This window comes from Petaurus breviceps, unplaced genomic scaffold (genome assembly GCF_028583685.1).
Source record: "Petaurus breviceps papuanus isolate PSGF00001 unplaced genomic scaffold, PetGlider_PUasm1.0 90919, whole genome shotgun sequence".
NCBI lineage: Eukaryota > Metazoa > Chordata > Mammalia > Diprotodontia > Petauridae > Petaurus > Petaurus breviceps.
Window position 1 is genome coordinate 25,204,837 of NW_027187378.1, and position 18,768 is coordinate 25,223,604.

The 18,768-nt window shown below is 41.1% G+C and overlaps 1 protein-coding gene across 1 annotated transcript in view; it reads right to left on the reverse strand.

The window, feature by feature from the left end:
* Nucleotides 1-18,768, reverse strand: part of LOC138151998 (STE20-like serine/threonine-protein kinase) — a 65,584-nt gene that overhangs the window by 32,077 nt on the left and 14,739 nt on the right. Inside the window, 3 exon segments of the mRNA XM_069075621.1 lie at nucleotides 3,417-3,566; nucleotides 4,087-4,135; nucleotides 10,310-10,474. Of these exon segments, the coding sequence (XP_068931722.1) occupies nucleotides 3,417-3,566; nucleotides 4,087-4,135; nucleotides 10,310-10,474 (364 nt within the window).

Consider the following 18,768-nt stretch of genomic DNA (forward strand, 5'->3'; position numbering starts at 1 on the left):
TGTGTGTGTGTGTGTGTGTGTGTGTGTGTGTGTGTGTGTGTGTGTGTGAAGTATGAATCAAGGTCCTGGGCTGAGACTGAGAAGATGTGGTGCCATGGGAAGTCTGAGGAAGGATGAAAAGGTTTGGAATAACCTCTTTTCTAAGAGGGATAGCAAAATGATAAGGGAGATGTACAAGGATTGCCTTGCTGTAGTGAGAGCCCAGTTGAGATTATGTAATATAAATTTGTAGTGGATCCAGTGTGCCCGAAATACTGGGGATCATTTCTCTCCTTGACTTACGACATTGTCAGTGACCAAGTATTATCCATCCTTCTACCCCTACCTTAATTTAGATTCTTTTTATCTCCTATATGACCTTATGGCAATCGTTTCTTAACACATCTCCCTGCTTCTGCTTTCTCTTCCATCCTGCAGGTACTGTCAAATGCATTTATTTAAAGCACTCTTTTGATCATGCCACTCCTGTCTCTTCAGAAATCTTCAATGGCTCCCAATGGCCTACAGGACAAAATCCTTGACTAGGCAATTAACACCTTTTCCTGATGTCTTCTACTCTTTCTCTTTAGGTCCCCTGCACTTCAGCCTGACTAAGGCACACTGAGATGAAGGAATTTGCCTAAGGTCTCATAGCAAAGCTGACATATGGCTCCAAGTCTAGGGTTCTTTCCATTCCCCCCATGAGGGGTAGTGAGTAAGGGTCCCCAGAGTGCTGAGCATCTCTGTTATCTCCTCCTCCAGAGGTAACTACAGAATTAGAGCAGTCACCTCGTGATCAGTCTCTAGGCCACTTGTGGGGCAGAATGAGAAAGTCTCCTGATGGTTCATAAAAACCAGGATGATGTCACATGCCCTGTGTTGACAGTCACAAGCCTGTGTGTGGGCTAGCCCTGTCTGGGGGGGTGGGGTGGGGGATGGGGCATGGCTTGTGAGCATTGAGTGGACATTAGAGTGCAGTGGTTAAGTAACATGGACAGCTTTTGTATGAGTCAGTCAATGGGAATGAACTTTCCTAATGAAGGTGATTGAGCCTGAACCAGGGAGTAGGTTTGTTGGTAGGAGAAGAGAGTAGGGAGAAGGGAGGGGAAATCAGAATCCCAGTGGAGTCAGGGAAGACTTTTCATCCCTTCACATCAACCAATGAAACATCACTTTGTTTTGGTCCCTTATCAGAAGGAAGGTATGTTTGAGTGATATGTGTAACAAAGAGTAGTACACATGGTGGGGGGCTGGTTACTTGTTGGGTGAGGAATGGTGGCAGGTGTATGTGTGCGTGCTTGTGCGTGTGTGTGTGCATGTGCGTGTGTTTGTGTTTGTGTGGTGGGGTTATACACAAATATATAAAGGATCTGTAGTTTTATCAGCTTGGGAAATTTCTGCTATGAATTCTCCCTCTGTCAATACAGACTGTATTCCATTTGTGATTTAGCTGAGCAGCTAGGTGGTAAAATGGATAAAGCATCAGACTTGGTACTCAAATCCTGTCTTAGACACTAACTAGCTATTTGACACTAGACAAATCATTTGATCCCTTGGTCTCAGTTTTCCCCACCTGTAAAGTGGGGATAATAATAGTGACTACCTTAAAGGGTGGTTGTGAGTATCAAATGAGGTAATATATTTTAAGAAAACGCTTTGCAAAACTTAAAGTGACAAATAAATGTTGGCTATATAGCTAGGAATAGTAGTATGATAGTAGATAAATCTTGGTGAATTTCCTGAGGCAGATGAGGTTAAGTGATTTGCCCAGTGTCACCCAGTTAATAAATGTTAGAGGTAGAATTTGAACCCAGATCTCCCTCACTGCAATCTTAGAGCTCCTATCCACGGCACCATCTTGCTTCCTGTTATGGTTATGTGCAGGGTGTCTAGGGTAGGGATAAGGCCTGGACACAGCTTAGTTTATTTGGCACGGGGAACTCCCAGATGAGGAAACTCTCTTTCCTAATGCAGGTTAGCACCTTTTTTTGCCACTTATAGTCCTAGAGAGTTGCCTCTCAAACACTAAGAGATTAAATGACTTGCTCAGGCTCACAAAGCCAAAATGTGTCAGAGATAGGACTTGAACCCATATTTTCTTGTCTCTAAGAAAAGACGTTCCCTGTTGTTGTAGTAGCAAGCACCCCAAGCGTCCCCAGGGTGGCTGCCAACACAGGTTCTTGGATCTGCTTTGTTAAAGGAAAGCAACTCAAAATGGGTTAACAAGCTTACTTTAATTAGTCAAATATGTATTGTTCACCTAGTTCAGGGGAAAAAGGTCAGCACCCCGAACTTCAGAGTATACAGAAAGAATTATCAAGACAGAGAAACAGATCAAATAGACAGGTTTCCAAACTGTCCAACCATTACATCCATATCAAATCAACATCTGGGTTTTTTCAAAGCTGGGGGCTTCCCAAAGTCTCATCTGATCAAATCACAGAACACTTCTCAAAGTGAGCCCCAAAACAAAGCCTCAAATCAGGGTTTATATAGCCTTCTCCTGGCTCAGAGAATGTAACAACCTTCTGGACCCACTGGCCAATCAAAAAGCATCTACTGAAAAACAAGCCTCCCACCCAGGCTACAGGTGCACTTTAGCCTAGGGGCAGGGAAGATCTTAAAAATTTACATTTCCATTACAGTTGTCTATCCATAGGGTTCACATGCGTGGTGGTGGTGGTGTGTAGGTGTATATGTGGGGCTTTACATGAATTCATTCATCCCACAGCTATTTGCTAACCACCTAAGATGGGCAAGGCATGATTACTTAAGGTATAGAAGGAGATTCAGACTGGAATTAGACTTGTTGGTTAATTACCATATGGTACCAACTACCATAGTAGAAAATGTATTGGATCAGAAATCAGGAAGGCCTGGGTTCAAATCTCACTTCTGACACTTAATAGATATAAGACCACGGGCAAATCACAACTTCTTTGGACCTGCTTCCTCATCTGTAAAATGGGCATGATAATCCCTATAGTTTAGAGGTTCAAATTATGTAATTGCAAATTAAGTACTTTCAGCAACTTAAAATCGACCATCTATTTACTTGTTACTGGTTATTTGTTGGGTGGGGAATGGTGGCAGGTGTGTTATTATTATTAATTATAATTATAATATTAATATATCATTAGTTATTATTATTATGAGGTAATTCAGAAAGCTATGTAAGCATATGGGGGGATTTTAAAGGTTTTTTTAGGGAAATATCTGAAGGATGTGAAGATTTGTATATGTGGATTTGCAATGTGTGGTGCATTGGGAGTGAATGTAAGGGTACATGGGCACACTTCTGTAGCGGGGAAAAGATAGTTCTCTTGGCCAGGTGGTGAGTGGGAAAATGGTCCAGAAATGGGTATTTTCAGCAAGGGTTGTGAGAGAGCAGGGAATCTGGGGGGAGGATTTGGGGGATGGCCCGGGGCTTTACTCACCAAGTTTGACATAACCTTCAGAGGACAGCAGGACGTTCCCAGCCTTGAGGTCCCGATGGATGATCTTAGACCCATGAAGGTATTCCAGGGCCTGCAACATCTGCTTGCAGACCACTTGGATCTGAACTTCAGTCAACCCTTTTTCCAATTCTGCAAGGATGAGAGGGAGAGAGAGTGATATCCTGGATTCAGCTCTCCAAGCTCCATCATCATCATTGCCATTCTTATCATGCCAGCATTTATACAGAGTGTCCTGAGAACATTTTGGCTCATTCTGTAGAATGCTTTAAGGTTTGCAAAGCCCTTTACATGTGTTGTCTCATTTAATCCTCACACAGGTCCTGGAAGTTGGTACTACTATTATCCCCTGTTCACAGATGAGGAAACTGAGGCTAACAGGTAAAATCACTTGCCTAGAATGACATAGCCTAATAGGCATCCAAGACAGGACTCAAACTTAGGTTTTCTTGATTCCAAGACAATGGGGAGTGTGGTGGATCCAGAAACCCTATTTCACAGATCTGGTCTTGGCTTTCCTTTCTGTATAATGGGGATGAAGTACCTTGGTAAGATGTGATATTTTGGGGGAAAGTCACCTTTGAAGGGCTGCATCCTCAGAGTTGTGGACAACTAGGCTGTGACTTAGTGGTAGCCTACAGAATACACTTACCCAGAATGATGGCATCCACAGCACCTCCCGGGCAAAACTCAATGATGATCTGAAGACCAAAGAGATAAGGAATGAAGAATCAAATGTCTTATGCAATCTGTCTGGGGCTACATCCTCCACCCCAGCATATATCTGACTTGTGTGTGTGTGTATATAAAACACATGTGTATACACACATACATATATATGTGCACATTATACACATACACACCTATATACATATACATATACACCTGCGTTTGAATCCTATCTACTTCTGTACAATGAAGGGATCAGACTCAGGTCCCTAAGTTCCCTCCCAGCTCTAAATGAATGACCCTATGACCTCTCCACAAATATACACTCTTCAAATATGTCTCCAAATGCCACCACATACATCCTCATATATATGGAACTCATAGACATACCCACACATGTGGATAAACTTTCCCACCCAAATGTTGCAGACTGCAGTACAGCTACCACACAATCCCATGTTGTTGCCTGAGTCTCAAAGAGATTAAGTGACTGCCCAGAAGTATGAGAGGCTCTGGGGTCTTTCTGACCATGTCCAGCACTCTAGGTTATTCCATGGTGCTTCTCCCCACTAGTGAATGACCCACCAAAGGCTTAAGCATCTACCTTGTGCCAAGAACTGTTGGGTGTTGGGGGAGATAGAAGGTTTAGAAAAGACAGACTCCGTCTTTAAGAAGATCAAGTTTGGAAGGTGGGAAGAGCATTGGACTTGAGGGTCCCAAGTTTGGGTCCCGGCCCTTTTAGCTGTGGTTATGGATATGTCACTTGAGAGAAGAAGAAGGTAATAAGCATTTATATAGTGCCTGTTATATGATTGTGTTAAGTGCCTTTTTAAGTTCTTTTTTTACAAATGTTATCTCATTTGATCCCTACAACAACCCTGTTAAGTAGATGCTCTTATCACCCCCGTTTTACAGTTTAAAAAAAACTGAAGCAAATAGAAGTTAAGTGACTTGCTTAGGGTCATACAGATAGTAAGACTTAAGGGTTAGAAGTTTGGGTCCTGGGGTCTAGTTTGGGTCTAGTTGTATGACTGTGTATATGGGGGTCATTTAATCTCTCTAATTCTCAATTTCCTTATCTGTAAAGTGGAGACAAGATTACTTATACTACCAACTCATATAAATATAAATCATTATCCTCCTATCCCCTATAACTTAAGTAAACACTTTGTGAACTCTGGTGCTTTGCAAATGTGAATTCATGCTGCCCAAAGAAATTAAGTAACTGGCAAAAGAAATTGTTCTTGATTGTGTATGATGAGAGTCAGGACACAGCAAGGAGAAAGACTAATCCAAGCCGGGTGGAGACAGAAGTGTGAGCCAGAAATGTAGGATGGAAGCCAAGTGAGACGGTAGAACTGTTAGGCAGCAAAGTGTGAGTCCATAAGAGGAAGCACCCAGCTTGGAAGATCTGTTTTAGCTAGAAAGGAACCAGCTAGGAAGGACCTTGAAGCTTCTATCTAGGAAGCAAAGGGAGGGAGCTCTGGAATGGACTAGCACCAGATGAAGAGGTGGGACAGGGCACAGGAAATTCAGGGCTGAGAAAGGTCTTAAGTGTAAAAGCCTCCCTTTAAAACTAGCTCCAGTCCCAGGATTGATCAAAATGCACTTTCAGGCAGAGTAGCTTACTCTCCAACCTGCTGTGATCACTTCCTTCGAGGACAACAGCCTTTGGTAAAAACAAACAATCCCTTAGGATCTCATAGGATCTGATTGCTGGTGCTGAATTTTGACCTACCCAACTGGATTTTTCAGCCATGTTACTCCAATTCACCTTGTCAGCCTTGGTGGTGTCTTTCCAGTTTCTTGGCTACTTGTGACTACAGGTAACCAGAGAGATTTCCTGCCCATTGTCATGACTCTATGACTTGCAGCTTTTATGCTGCTTTAATTATCAGCTGTTTTCTGGCATTTATACCCACCCCTAACCCAAGGCTTGCTGATAAAGGGCCCAGAGACCCTGTCTATGTCTCTCCTCCTCTCAATCCTGTAAAATTGAAAATTGACTTTAATTCTATTTTGCTAAGACTTAAGCTAGATTTAATATTTTAAGGTTCCTTTCCCCTTGAAAACTACACCCAACATCCATATCCCAAAGGAACTTGCCTAAAGGTCAAGCTTTCATCTTGTGATTACTTCCACCTTTGTAACCCCATCCATTAACCACTTTCCAGAGAAACTTGATTAACCTAAAAGGTAAAATCTCATGGATTTAAATTTAAACAATTGTGTTCTGTCATGTCTGATTCTTTGTGACCCTGTTTGGGGTTTTCTTGGCAAAGATACTAACTAGAGTGGTTTATCATTTCCTTTTCCAGCTCATTTTACAGATGAGAAAACTGAGGTAAACAGGGTTAAGTGACTTGCTCAAGGTCACACAGCTAGTGTCTGAGGTCAGATTTGAACTCAGGAGGATGAGTATTCCTAACTCCAGGCCCAGCATTCTATCTACTACACCACCTAGTTGCCCTTAAACTATTATACTCCCATTGCCTGAAGACTACTCCCATGGCTTGAGAAGCTTAGTCTTATGACTGGAATCACATGTTTTGGCTGTGGTTAAGGGAGTTTCAGAAGGGGCAGTCCAAAGGATGTAATCTCAATTCTCAATTCACTGATAGCCAATGAGAAAGAAGACACACCTATGTTACTCAAAATTTTGCTTTGTCATTTTGTTAAAAGACCCTGTTGGCCCTCATTCAGGGTCTTTGGTCATCAAGAGAGGCCATTGATCCCATTTATTGGTAATTGCTAGTCTTTCTAGTAAATGAGTCATTCTGAGAACTTTGTCTCAGATTTTCTATTGTAACAACCCTTTTAGAGCAACTCTGTCCTGCTGGGACTCCTGCCCCAGTGTGTTACTGAAGAAGACAAATCTGGGCCCTATAACTATGTTGGTATTTGAAATTTGTTGACCTGTATTAAGTTTGTTTATTTATTTATTTTTTAGTTTACGTCATTCATGTCCACAAGATTTTGAGTTACAAATTTTCTCCCTATTTTTCTCCTGCCCACCACCCCAAAACAGCAATCCCACTGAATTTCCCCTCCCCCAATCTGCTCTCTCATATCTTCCCCCGTCTCCCCTTCGACTCTCCAGTAGAGCACGGTGGATCTCTATGCCCCAGTGCCTGTACATCTTATTTCCCAGTTACATGTAAAATAATAATAATAATAAATATATATTTAAACATTTTATTTTAAACCTTTGAATTCCAGATTCTTTCCCTACCTTCCTCATCACCCACCCTTACTGGGAAGATAAGCAATTCAGTATAGGTTGTACATGTGTAGCTATGCAAAACATTTCCATAGTGGATCTATTGTAAAAGACTGACTATATTTCCCTCCATCCTATCCCACCCCCATTTATTCTATTCTCTACTTTGATCCTGTCCCTTTTCAAAAGTGGGTGCTTCCAACTTCCCTCCCCCCAAACTTGCCCTCCCTTCCATCATTCCCCCTTCTCCTACCCTTCCCCCCTACTCTCCTGTAGGGTGAGATACCCTATTTAGTGTGTATGTCATTCCCTCCCTAAGCCAAATTCATTGAGAAAAAGGTTGGCTCATTCCATTTTGCCTTCCTGTTCTTCCCCTCCATTCTTTTAGTTTACAAGGTTCAGTTCCAAAATTCCTTGAGTTTCAAATTTTCTCTCCCTCCCTCCCCTCCTCCTCCCCTCCATACTTTCACAGTAGACATTAGTCAGGTTATAAAGAAGGATTCTATCAGATGGAATGAACAATGGGAAAGAGGAAACCAAACCAAACAAGATAAAAAGAGCAGGTAGTTTGCTTCAATCTGCATTCTAACTCTGTTCTTTCTACTTCTTTCTCTGAATGTAGACATCTCTCTCCATCATGAGTCTTTTGGAGTTGACTTATAACCCTTAGTTGCTGAGAAGAGTCCAGTCTATCAAAGCTGGTTGTCACATATACTTGTGTCTGTAATTGTATATAAATTTCTCCTGGTTCTGCTCTTCTCACTCAGCATCAGTTCGTATAAGCCTCTCCAGGTAAATATGAAGTCCATCTGCTCCTCGTTTCCTTCTATGTCTCTCTTGCTTCTCATAATTGGAGGTTGAATTTTCTATTGAGCTCTGGCTTTTTCATCAGGAAGGTATGGAAATCTGTCATATCATTGAATGACCATCTTCTTGCCTGGAAGACTATGTTCAGTATCGATGTATAGGTGATCCTTGGTGGTAACCCGAGTTCTTTGGCCTTGTGAAAAATCATATTCCAGTTCCTCCAATCTTTCAGTGTAGAGGCTGCCAAATCCTGTGTGATCCTAACTTGGTTCCGAGATATATGAATTGTTTCTTTCTGGCCGCTTGAAGTATTTTCTCCTCTACCTGGTAGTTCTGGAGTTTGGCCACAATGTTTTGAGGACTTTTCAATTTGGGATCTCTTTCAGGAGGTGACTGGTGTATTTTCTCGATTTCTATTTTACCCTCTGGTTCTAGTATCTCAGGGCAGTTTTCCTTGATGAGCTCTTGGAAGATGTTATCAAGGCTCATTTTTTCATCATGATTTTCTGGTAGGCCTATGATTCTCAGATTCTCTCTCCTGGATCTGTTTTCCAGGTCAGTTATTTTTCCATTGAGATATTTTACCTCTTTTTCTAATTTTTCATTCTTGATATTTTGTTTGACTGATTCTTGGTTCCTCTTAGAGTTATTTGCTTCAATTTGGTTGATTCTAGTTTTTAGCTAATTATTTTCCTTGGTTAGTTTTTGAAGCTCCTTTTCCATATCACACATTTTTCTTTTTAAGGAGCTGTTTTCTTCATTGTAATGTTTTTCTAATATTGCAATTTTGATTTTAAAAGAATTATTCATTTTATCTTCTATCTCTCTAATTTGGTGAATGCTTTCTCTGCTTGAGACCAGTTCCCTATTGAGGCTTCAGCTGTGGGTGTGGAGTCAACACCATTTCCCTCTGAATTTGGTTCCTCCCACTCACAATAGTAGGACTCCAGAATCTTTGTCTTTGCAGTCTGCTTTTTACCCATTTTGAGGCAGAGTCCTAGCCACCCCCTTCCTTTAGGGTTCCCAAGCTTTTACTGTTTAAAGTTCTGCTTTGGGGCAATAATTACTGTGTTTTCAGGGTCGGAGGGGTGAATTGGAGCAGCCAGGGTTCACTCTGCCATCCTGGTCCCTGGAAGTCCAGATAGGGGCTTTTTAGATTTCTAGGCTGTGGGTTGGTAGTCCCAGGAGTAGCTGCTGCCACTGCCAGGGGCCCTGTATTTCACTCTTACCCAGCTCCATGCAGTCCCAGCCCTGCACTGATAGGCCTGGCAATGGCCCTTATGGTTGGTGGGTCATCTTGCTGCCACGTTGATCAGGTCTCGTCAGGGCCTCTGCACCAGCCCCCGTCATCTTCCAGGCCTCTGCCCCTGTATTAAGTTTGTATTCCAAGCCTGCTTACATTATATTAAAGTTGTTTCTTGGACTTCACACAGTTGACAAAGCATGATAATTCAGAAGGAGGTGATGTTATGAATCTAAGACCACAACCAAAAGATGACCCATCCCTCTTTTTATCTAGGAAACTCTTAGTTGAATGCCCCTGGAATTTAGTAACTTGAGGTCAGGGATTTTGTCTTGGGTTCGTTTTCCTCTGCTCCATGATTTCTGTGATTCAGCAATACTTTTGGCTAAAGAAAACAGCCATACCACATTTCTCTCATTAGTGAACTATGAGAATGTTAAAGAAAATTTGCCATTTTTAACAACTCCAGGCTTTGCCAATTGGGTGGAATTCAAGAAATTATTTTATTATAATGTAAATAGTGGAGTGCAAGCTTAATACAAGCCAGCAAATATCAAAATGACCCTTACTTGATCCCATTGCTTTCCTGTGGCTCCAGGCTTTGAGTATTTTAGCTTAACAGCATCAGAGCCCTAGGGCAGTGGACAGTAACCACCATTGCAGCCTTTTCCATCTCATTTGTCTTTTTCTCCAAAGAATTCTTCTTTTTCCATTTCACAGAGGCAAAGAGAGGGTGGATATCATGTCATGTCCTGTGTCTTACAGCAAGGGTGGAGACAGAACCAAGACTATAAGCCAGATCTCCAGTCTATCATATGGATGCCCTCATTTACCTTACTACATATAGTCCCTGAACAAGCCAAGTTAAAACAATAGAGATGCTCTGAGGATACACAACTGTGCATGGCTTAGTCTTTCTTAGTCCCACTGACTTACCCACAGTTTGCCTTCCCAGTAGAGGGCATCCAGTAGTTGAACAATGTGTGGATGGTCACAGCCAGCCAAGATGTCGATCTCCATTATGTAATCCTCCAACTCCTCCTCACTCTGAGTCTCAATCACTTTGGCTGCAGCCAAGACCCCAGTCTCCTTGTTCTGAACCTGGAAGATACATATGCAAATTATCCTTTTTGAGTCAGCTCCTACCTTCCCCAACTTCCCCATGACCACCTTGCAAAAGGAATAGAGGGAGCCAGGTTTATAAGCTCCTCCAGGAACCAGGGTCATGTTTTATTCAATAGCTGTCTCATGAGACTGGTCACTAAAGATCTTCAAGTAGAAGATGCAAATGGACTTCATGCTTGAGGGAAGGGCTGGACTGGATAGCCAACTCTAAGAAATTCAGGACTTACAATTCTTACATTCTATGTATATATAGACACACTTCTAACTCTATCTCTATCATTGTGCAAAAAAAAAATTAGTGCAGTTTGAAGCTTTAATAAGCTCAAGATTGCACTGAGACTTTTGGGACACTGTGTGTGTGTGTGTGTGTGTGTGTGTGTATTCTGCAAAACCCAGTGCAGTGTCTTTCCCATAGTAGGTTTGTTCACTGAATGAATGAATGGTTTCCTGGCAACCCTGCAGACTTACTGGAAGACCTTGACTTTGAGACTTGGCATCTTTCTTTAACCAATGAATCAATAAGTATTTATTAAATATCAACTCTATACCTGGCACTGTGCTAAGAACTTTTCTTCATGGTGTGGGCAGAGCCTTAAGAAAGTGGTTCCGCATTCTTTTTTCAGCATCCCCTACCTTCAGGTGCCTAAACTCTAACTATTTCATTCATTTGATAAGTATTTATTAAGTACGTATTATATGCTGTCTTCCTGAGTCATCACATTGTTGCTGCCTCTGAGTTGCCCAGTCCTTTCTCTCCAAAAATTAGTAGGACTGAGAAAAAGTCATCTGGTTTGGCAGTTAAGAGATCATTGGTAACCTAGACATGAGTAATTTCAGCTGAGTGATGACATCAGAAGTCAGAGTACAAATAGTTGAAGGGACTAGCTTTCTCTGGCATGGTTTCAGAGAAGGCTTCTATAAACTGATGCAAAGTGAAGTGAACAGAACCAAAAGAACTATATGTACAATAATAATGTTGTAAAAATGAACAACTTTGAAAGACTTAGGAACTCTTTAACACAAGAATCAACTCAATTCCAGAACATACCAGATGAAATATGCTACCCATCTCTAGATGAAGAGGTTTTAGTTGGATACACATATATGTATGTACATATATATGGCTAAAGCAGAAATTAATTTTGCTTGACCATATGTTTATAATAGGGAATTCCATTTTTCTTGCTTTCTCTATGAGAGAGAAGGGGAGGTAGGAGAAAGAGAATTCAGGGCTGAAAATAAATGAAAATTGAACTTATAAGAGAGATCAACCTTCTTTGCTGTTACTTCATTAGGGTTCTTCATGTCTTAGATCATGGAAATAGCTGAAATTGTTTTATCTCTTTAACATAATTCTTATTTTGGAAAGATATAAGAGATCACAAGAATTCTTTCCTCCATCTTGTTGAACACATGACCCAGAAGACAATTGCAAGGGACTGAGAAGTGATTTGGAGGTGAGAAAGTAGAGGTAATGAATATAGATAGCTTTTCCTAGGAGACTAATTACAAAAGGGAGCAGAGATATAATACAAAACAACTTGAGAGAATGGTGGGATCAAATGAAGTTTTTTGTTTTGTTTTGTTTTTAAAGATGGGAGAAAGCTGCTAAAAATAGAAAAGGAACTTCTGAAGAGCTCTCTCAATTCTCATTGCTATCACACTAGCAGAGGTCAATCCATCAACCCACAAATATTAAGTGCCCACTGCTTGCCAGGCATTGCACTAAGTTCTACGAATACAAGTACAAAGAGGGGGGAAAGTTCCTACCCCAATGGAGTTTACATTCTAACGGGGGAGACAAGAGGTATGTGCATGCACACACACACACACACACACACACACACACACACACACCAAATGAAAAGTTAAGAAATATGAATATGTACAGATGAGTTAGATACAAGGTAGATTGGGAAATGGGGCACTAGAAGTTAAGGGTATCCCACAGGAAAGGCTGCATGCAGGTGGTACACAGATGTTTTGAAGCAACATGGCCAGATCTGAAAATTCCACATCTCTGCTTAAAATCTTTGAATTGCTTTCTATTATTACCTCTAGAATGGAGGTAATGATTCCTTAGCTTGGCATTCAAAGGTCATTGTGATCTGGTACCACTCTTACATTTCCAACTCTTACTTCCATATTACTTTCTTCGAAATGCTTTACATTTGAGTGATCAAATGAATAAAGCAATTATTAAGCTCTTTCTACGTACAAAGCACTGTCCACTGACATTCTTAGAAAATGTCCATTGGTCTGTACTCACTATCATTCATAATTATGCCATGCTCTTCTGCTTCAGTAACTTTGATCATGATATTCTGTATCCTTAGAATGTTTTTTCTTTAAATCCCCTGCTGCTTTCCCTGCCCGCCCACCCCAACCCCCATCCACTCCCAGTTATATGGGAAATCTCTGAGCATTAAGGTTGTGACCTTGGGGGAAGCACAATACTGCTTGGGTCTAGGATTACAACTAGGAATTCTTGCAACTGGGGCAAATTTAGTCTTGAGGGGAGGGTGGTGCAGAGGTCAGTTGAACTCACTTAGGTTACACAGAGAAAAGAAGTTGCCCATCCTCTAGAAGGCCTTTAACCTTTGACCTTCCAGTCTCTGTGGCTACAGTAAAGATGTGGGTAGTGAATTCAGTAGGTGGGGGAATATGGTGAAGGAGGGTAAATGGTTTAGGAGAGGAGCAACACTGTGATTCCACTCTTAGTGTGGTAGTCCAGGGCTGGGCAAGAAAGTAGGAGCTGTTCTACCACCTGTGGCATGGACTGGCTGAGGACTGGGAATCCTGGAACAAGTCAGAAGTATGCTCCCTGAATGCTGGCACCCTATGGCAATACCTTATTAACTTGCTTTAGTTACTTCTCTGTCTAGGTCTCATTGTTGAACCATTTCACCATAGAGCCCAGCTTGAGTTGAGCATTGAGAGGACTGGAGATGGTCACTTGGAATTATAAGCAAAGATATCTCCTTAGTTATGCATGAATCCACTCCTAGACCACCCCCTACCTTCTGAAAAGTGGTTTGAAGACTGAGGAACTGAAAGGTATACTAGCACCAGCAGAGGGAATGATCCTAACTCCAAGAGGTAGAGCTTTTGGGGTTTTAGCTAATAAGCTTATTTATGGAACAGTCTTGCTGTAGCCTACCAGTAAGGATCTCTGACTCAGAATATCTCTCACATCAGTCTTATCAGAGTGCTTTTGTGCTTAAAATTCCATCTGCCTCCTCTCTCATGCAAATAACAGCACTGGGGTGATGGCAGTTGAATCCGTTTATATGTGGTCCATAATTATTTCAGAGTTCCATTAGTACAGAATTCCTGCAACTAGCCTGACCCCTTTCTTCTTCCTTCTGTCACTCTCCCCCACTCTCAGAAGAGAAATATTAGGGTGAGGAAAAGGAAAGGAAAGGAAGGGAGACAGAGAAGGATCAGAGAGAAAGAGGGTCTGTGTAGACTCCAACCCAACATTGGGCTCCTATTCAACAGCTAATGGTGCAGTGGAGTCAGCAAAATCAGAGTTAAAATATGGCCTCAGTCACTAGCTGTGTGACCCTGACAAGCCACTTAACCACTGTCTGCCTCAGTTCCCTCAGCTATAAAGTGGGAATAATAATAGCACCTACTTCACAGGGTTGTTGTGAGAATCAAATGAGATCATACTCATAGAAAAGCTCTTAGCACAGTGCCTGCCACATAGTAGGCATGGGATAGTGCCTATTTCCTTCCCTTCCCTTTCCCTCTCCCACACCCATACCACAATAATGGTCTCAATTCTGAGACCATTCGGTTCTCTTTCCCTACAATCCCTGCCTTATTCCTTTCTCTGCTCCCCACCCAATGCAGAGACACACTGAACCCCCCAGTCTAGAGGAAGTCATTGTGGTTTCCGGTTCTCCTCCATTCAAGGAGACTGGCAGGAAGTTGACGTTCACCAACACCAAGACCTTGCTCTCTACCTCTTGCCCTAGATCACATACATTTTGTCTTTCACAGAGAAAATGCACTCAATCATATTAAAACTTATCCACCAACTTGAACTGTCATTCATCCCAAGTCTGTCTTTCCCTTCCTCCTAGTTTAGCAAGAAAAACCACTTTCTGACAGATTATTGGTTGGTATATGAGAATGGAAATGATTTGTATTATTTCACAATAGAACAGAGGAATTCTTGGCTAAACTCACTTGGCATATACTTGGCAAGACTGACCAATTTGGGTTCTTAAAGGCAGATGGTGAAAAACACTTACCTACTTTGGTAGAAAGTTGAGGGGGTAAGGGTGTGGAATGTTTCACATGCTGTTAGACATGGATACTGTGACACCTAGTTTTTCTTAACTTTCCTTCTTACAAGGGAAGGGATAAACAACCTTTCTAGGGATATAAGTATAAGGAAAAAAAAAATCCCCACTCACAAAAGGCTTACATGCAAATGGGAAAGAAAAGAAGTTTGTGCATAAATATCTACAGCACAAATGAAAGTAAATAACTGTAAGTACATGCAAATTAGTAGATATGCTATATATGCGTGTTATATTTATGCACACACATATATAGATAGATTCTCTTTCTTATAAAACCAGTATTAAAGTCATTTTAATCTAATTAAATTTTAATGTGATTAAACAGCACTTAGCACAGTGCCTGGAACATAGTAAGCACTAGATAAATATTAACTATCATTATTATTGTTGTTGCTATTGCTCTTAATTTCATTGCTTTCATTTAATTTCATTAGTTTCATGAAAATATTCGGGAGGTAGTATATCCTGTGTTTTTCCCTGGTGCCCTGTACCATCTACAGATAGTTTTGGGTATAGATAATATCACCTGGCCTTGCTCTGGCCACAATCCTTTTTAGCCAGAGTGTTAAGCTTGTTTTTGCCTTTGAATAAGAGCGGGATACATGGATATTCTGGTTGCCATTGTTTTTGCTAATGGAAAGGAGTGCTGACAATCCCCAAATGGAGTCTAAACTTCCCAGCATTTCTCTTTGGTTTTTAGATGTCAGTTTTGTGCTTCCATATGGGTGTGGGTGTCTTTTTCTAGGAATTCACAACATTTCAAGCAAATGAATGAAGCAACACTACGGATTTGGCTCAGGAGGGACTGACCTGGGACACTGCCCAGCTTCTATATCCTGGTTTTCTCATCCCCATTTGGCTCAGCTCTTGTGTCCTACCCTTCCAGGAATGGACAGAAGCATCTTTCAGATTGGTACAAGAGATTAATTTAGATTAGTTAGTCTTTCTCTGCAAACTTGCTGGTTCACATATTTCCTGGGACAGGGAGATAATTAAAGGCCCTCTCTTAGAGCTCTTATTCACATACAAAATGCTATAAAATGCTAGAGCTGGGAAAGGACCTTAAAGTTATTCTAGTGCAACCCCTTCATTTGACAGAGAAATATATTGCAGCCCAGAGAAGACAATGGACTTGTCCAAGACTGAATAGTTGGTGTTGGACTCACATCCCTTGATGTTCAAACTTTTCTTCTTTCTATACCATAATGATTACAATAACTGACATTTATATGGCTTTTTAAGGTTTGCAAATCAATTTACATACATTATTTTATTTGTTCCTCAAAACTGATTATGGTAAGCACTGACAGGTATTGTCAACTCCATTTTACAGATGAGGAAACTAAGTCTGAGAGGGGTTAAATGATTTGCCTAAAGTCACACAGCAAGTACAAGTTTAAGGTGGGGTACATATCCAGGTCTTGTTGACCTTCGGGTTCAACATTCTATCCCCCAACATCAGGCCACCTCACCCAAATACTCAAATGAATCTGTGATCTCATTGTTTTGTATGTTCCCTCTAAAGATGCAGGTTGCAATCTGACTGGGTCTGTTTGCTCCGTGAGACTTCTGAGCATGTCAACCCTCAATTTACCAGAGGGCATCTATCCAACATGTCAGAAACCTTCTTCACTTTATCTTTACATCATGAGGTTCTCAGTGGGGGCACTTGGACTATCTATCTGTCATCAGCGTAACCAGATCTTTTTTTCCTCTCTCGTACATGTCACTGATAACATCCTGTCCTTCTTTGAGGTGCCTTATAGGCTGGCTGTATGTTGCAGCCTGCTTACACTCACTATGGCCCTCTCCATCACATTCTGTGTGATGGTAATAATATTCAGTTCTTCAGAAGCTCTCCATGTCTTGAAGCCTTATAATAGTACTAAGAGAGTATTGATATTAAATGGACGGGCATTTGTTTCCAGGAGAATCTTGGGGCCATTTAAAGCTCTTTGTAACTTCCCGATGATGATCCTGACTGATCTCTTCCTGTTTATTCTGGGACCACCTCTTCAAACTTGGCTCTCTTCATGACTCCTCAGACTACTTCTCCATCTCCACCCCAGTGGTCTTCTCTAGCTGACAACATGTCTACCTCACGTGACTTCTTTCTCCAATTAGTGAGTCTTCTCCCTGAGATCTCCATCAGAGGAAGTTTCTACATCAGCCATACCAGACAAGCATAAACTCCATCAGGTTCCTCCATGTTAGCAAAGCGTAAACTCCATCAAGTTGGAATGGCTTCTAATATGGCCTTAGTCCATTTTCCAACAGGCACTAGGTAGTCTTTTACTCAACCAAAGGGGGAATATTGTGAAAGAAGAAAGACTCCTACCCTGGAACTCAAAGCTTAGAGGAAAAGGGAAAGAGAAGGAGAGTTACCAAGAGAAAGTCAGACTGATGGAGATAGTGATGACTGAGACCAGTAGACAGGCCAAGGTAGAGAAAAAAAGATAATGATAACAGTGACAGTCAACAAAGAGAACAAGTATTTCTATAGTGCTTACTACATGCCAGATGCTGTGCTGAGTGCTTTTTGATCCTCACAACAACTCTGTGAGGCAGGTCCTATCATTATCCTTATTTTACAGTTGAGGAAACTGAGGCAAAGGCTAAGTGAATTGCCCAGAGTAACACAACTAGTAAGTACCTGAGGCCAGATTTGAATTCAAGTCTTCCTGACTCTAGGCCTAGGGTTTTAGCCACTGCACTACCAGCTACCTCTAAGAGGCAAAGACAGAGATCTTTACTCAACAATCCTTTATGAAATATTTATTCTGCATGAAACACAATGTTGGGCCTTATAGGATACAAAAAGAATTAAGATGTGATCCTTATCCTTAATGGGCTTACAATTTAGGAGAATGAATTATAACACATATGCAAACATGCAATACTATGCTATATAGATGCTGCATTATAATACGCAAATGAGGGCATATATGTGGTGCAGTGAAGAAAGCACCAGCCCTGGAGTCAGGAGGATCTGAGTTCAAATCCAGTCTCAGACACTTGACACTTAACTAGCTGTGTGACCTTGGGCAAGTCACTTAACCCTAATTGCCTTGCCTCTCCCTCCTCTAAAAAAATTTTTTTTTGCTTTTTGGAGGGGGGAAGGCAGGGCAATTGTGGTTAAGTGACTTGCCAAAGCTCACCCAGCCAGTTAAGAGTAAAGTGTTTGAGACTGGATTTGAACTCAGGTCCTCCTGACTCCAGGGCTGTTGCTCTATTTACTGCACCACCTAGTCATCCCCCCTCCCCCAATTCTTTTTTTTAAATAGCATATTGTGTTCCAAAAGTCTTAGAACATTTTAAAGTTTTTAATAGCTATTGTGTAGCTGTTAAAAACCTTTTTTAAAAGCTTATTTAATAACTATTAAAGCTTAAAAATGTCCTGTATAAAGAACTTTATAAACGTTAAAGCACTATATAAGTGTTAGCTATTACTATTAATATATCAATAAATTACAATTACAGTTATTACACTGAATATACTTTATGTTTATCAGCATATTGCATACCATCTCCTTTCCCCCCAATGGAATAAACACTCTTTGAGAATAGGAACTGTTAAGTTTTTGTCCTTGGATTCTTAGCAACTAGCACAGTGCCTGGAATGTAGTCATTCTTAGTAAATATTTCTCAAATTGAACTGAATAACCATGAAACATCATCATCATTTTGCAAAATAGACCAAAGATCTACAAGATATATAAGGGGCCACCAGGTAGTACAATGGTAGCCCTGGAGTCAGGAGGACCTGAGTTCAAACCTGGCCTCACACACTGTAGCTGTATGACCCTGGGAAATCACTTAACCCTGATTGCCTTGCCAAGAAAAAAAAAGATCAAAAGGGTATGTGAGAACCACAGGTAGAAAAATCACTTCTGATGAGCAAGTGACACAAAATGCAAATATTATAGAGAACTCTGAAAGGGTGTGTAGGGTGAG